Source organism: Amphimedon queenslandica, unplaced genomic scaffold (genome assembly GCF_000090795.2).
Source record: "Amphimedon queenslandica unplaced genomic scaffold, v1.1 AMPQUscaffold_5648_Cont22385, whole genome shotgun sequence".
Classification (NCBI taxonomy): domain Eukaryota; kingdom Metazoa; phylum Porifera; class Demospongiae; order Haplosclerida; family Niphatidae; genus Amphimedon; species Amphimedon queenslandica.
Window position 1 is genome coordinate 1 of NW_003554052.1, and position 1717 is coordinate 1717.

Consider the following 1717-nt stretch of genomic DNA (forward strand, 5'->3'; position numbering starts at 1 on the left):
ACAGGCTTTTCTGTTCAAGAGGCTTTTATTCATGTACATATACATTGTGTATATTATGATTAATGGGTTATATTGTTGTATTATCTGTTCCTCCAGGTTCTGGAAGAGTGGCTATTGGAAGAATCATTTAGGAAAGAGGCGCTATCACATCAGTGCACTGTATGTTATTGATCTACAGCAGTTCAGACTATTAGCTGCTGGGGATAGATTAAGAGGACAATATCAAATGCTATCACAGGATCCTAACAGGTACAGTGAGTCTAATCAATAATCTTATGATAAACAATGGATCATGATACCTACTGACTCAAATAAGTAATGACAGATTGTAAATTGTGTATAATTTAAGTGATGTTGTAATTTCAAATAGCAGATTATGAAAACATTTTCCATGAAAATTACCTGATTGAACATTCATGTATTATTATACATTAAGGCCATTACATTCAATAAAAGTACAATTATAATTATTTCTTTTTCCTCTCTTTCTTTTCTCTCTCCCTCTTTATCTCTGTCTCTTTCTCTCTCTAGTTTATCTAATTTAGATCAGGATCTTCCTAACAGTATGATTTATAATGTACCAATAAAGAGTTTACCACAGGATTGGTTATGGTGTGAGACATGGTGTTCAATGGAGACAAAATCAACTGCTAAAACTATTGACTTGGTGAGTTGGTATGATACTACTACTAGTACATTATAGATAGCAATGATACACTACATTAATGAGTAATGATTACTAAATTTTTTTATAATACACTACATGTACATATGGTGGGTATACTTAGCTTGTGCTGCATATGTTGTGATGGAACAGTTAAGCATAAGCCTAGCTACATGTAGTTTACCTGTGCCACAAAATGCAACATAAAATGAAAATTTTACCAATTTTGTGTTAACTTAGCATTTTTGTGTGAAAAAAGTCAGATCGCCCACTCAATTTTGACTGTTACCTCAACTATAAATCTAGCTTTTCGTGCATATGTCGTTGCTAGCTTGCTATTACAAAACGACTGTGTCTCTTATATCCTATTCTTCTTCTCTCTCTCTCTCTCTCAGTGTAATAATCCAATAACAAAGGAGCCTAAGTTAACAAGTGCAGTACGTATCATTGATGAATGGGTTGACTATGATAATGAGATTAAAAGATTGCAAAAGGAAACAATGACAGAGACAAGTCTCCCTACCTCTCCCTCATCAACTCACACTCCCTCTCATCAAGAACTGTAGTATTATTATTATTATTATTATTATTATTATTCTCATTTGTAGCTGATAATTTATTAATATTTTCTCTTTCAATTATTTATAAATATCTTTTGAGAAGCAATAATTTAAATTAATTTATCACTGATTGGTGAAGTCCTAAATGTAACTGGTCAAGTTCTGCCTATTCATGTCCATCAGTTTGTTCATTGCAATTGATGTGTTATAATACCGTAAATTCTTGTGTGTGTAACTTGTAATTTAGTGTGTGATATTATACAGAATGAATGTACATGTACAAGTAGCTACTTCAGTTCCTTCATTACTTATACATGTACGTAATCCATGATGTACAGGTACATGTGATGTCTTTATTAAATTCATTTTATCTGTACTAGCCCTTAATGTTGGCTTCATTTTTGAACAACTGTAAAAATTCAATAAGTTCAATTTTGATCAGAATCAGCTCAATCTGTCTATGTACTATAACATCAGGACATGTATGTGTTAA

At 32.0% G+C, this 1717-nt stretch overlaps 1 protein-coding gene across 1 annotated transcript; it reads left to right on the forward strand.

Moving 5' to 3' along the window:
- Window positions 1–24: 24 nt before the first annotated feature.
- On the forward strand, window positions 25–1269 carry LOC100640564 (UDP-glucose:glycoprotein glucosyltransferase 1-like). The gene is made up of 3 exons (XM_003391821.3): window positions 25–249; window positions 532–667; window positions 1060–1269. Exons 1-3 carry the CDS (start codon window positions 32–34, stop codon window positions 1228–1230), a joined length of 525 nt encoding a protein of 174 aa, XP_003391869.3. The 5' UTR covers window positions 25–31; the 3' UTR covers window positions 1231–1269.
- The last annotated feature ends 448 nt before the right edge of the window (window positions 1270–1717 follow it).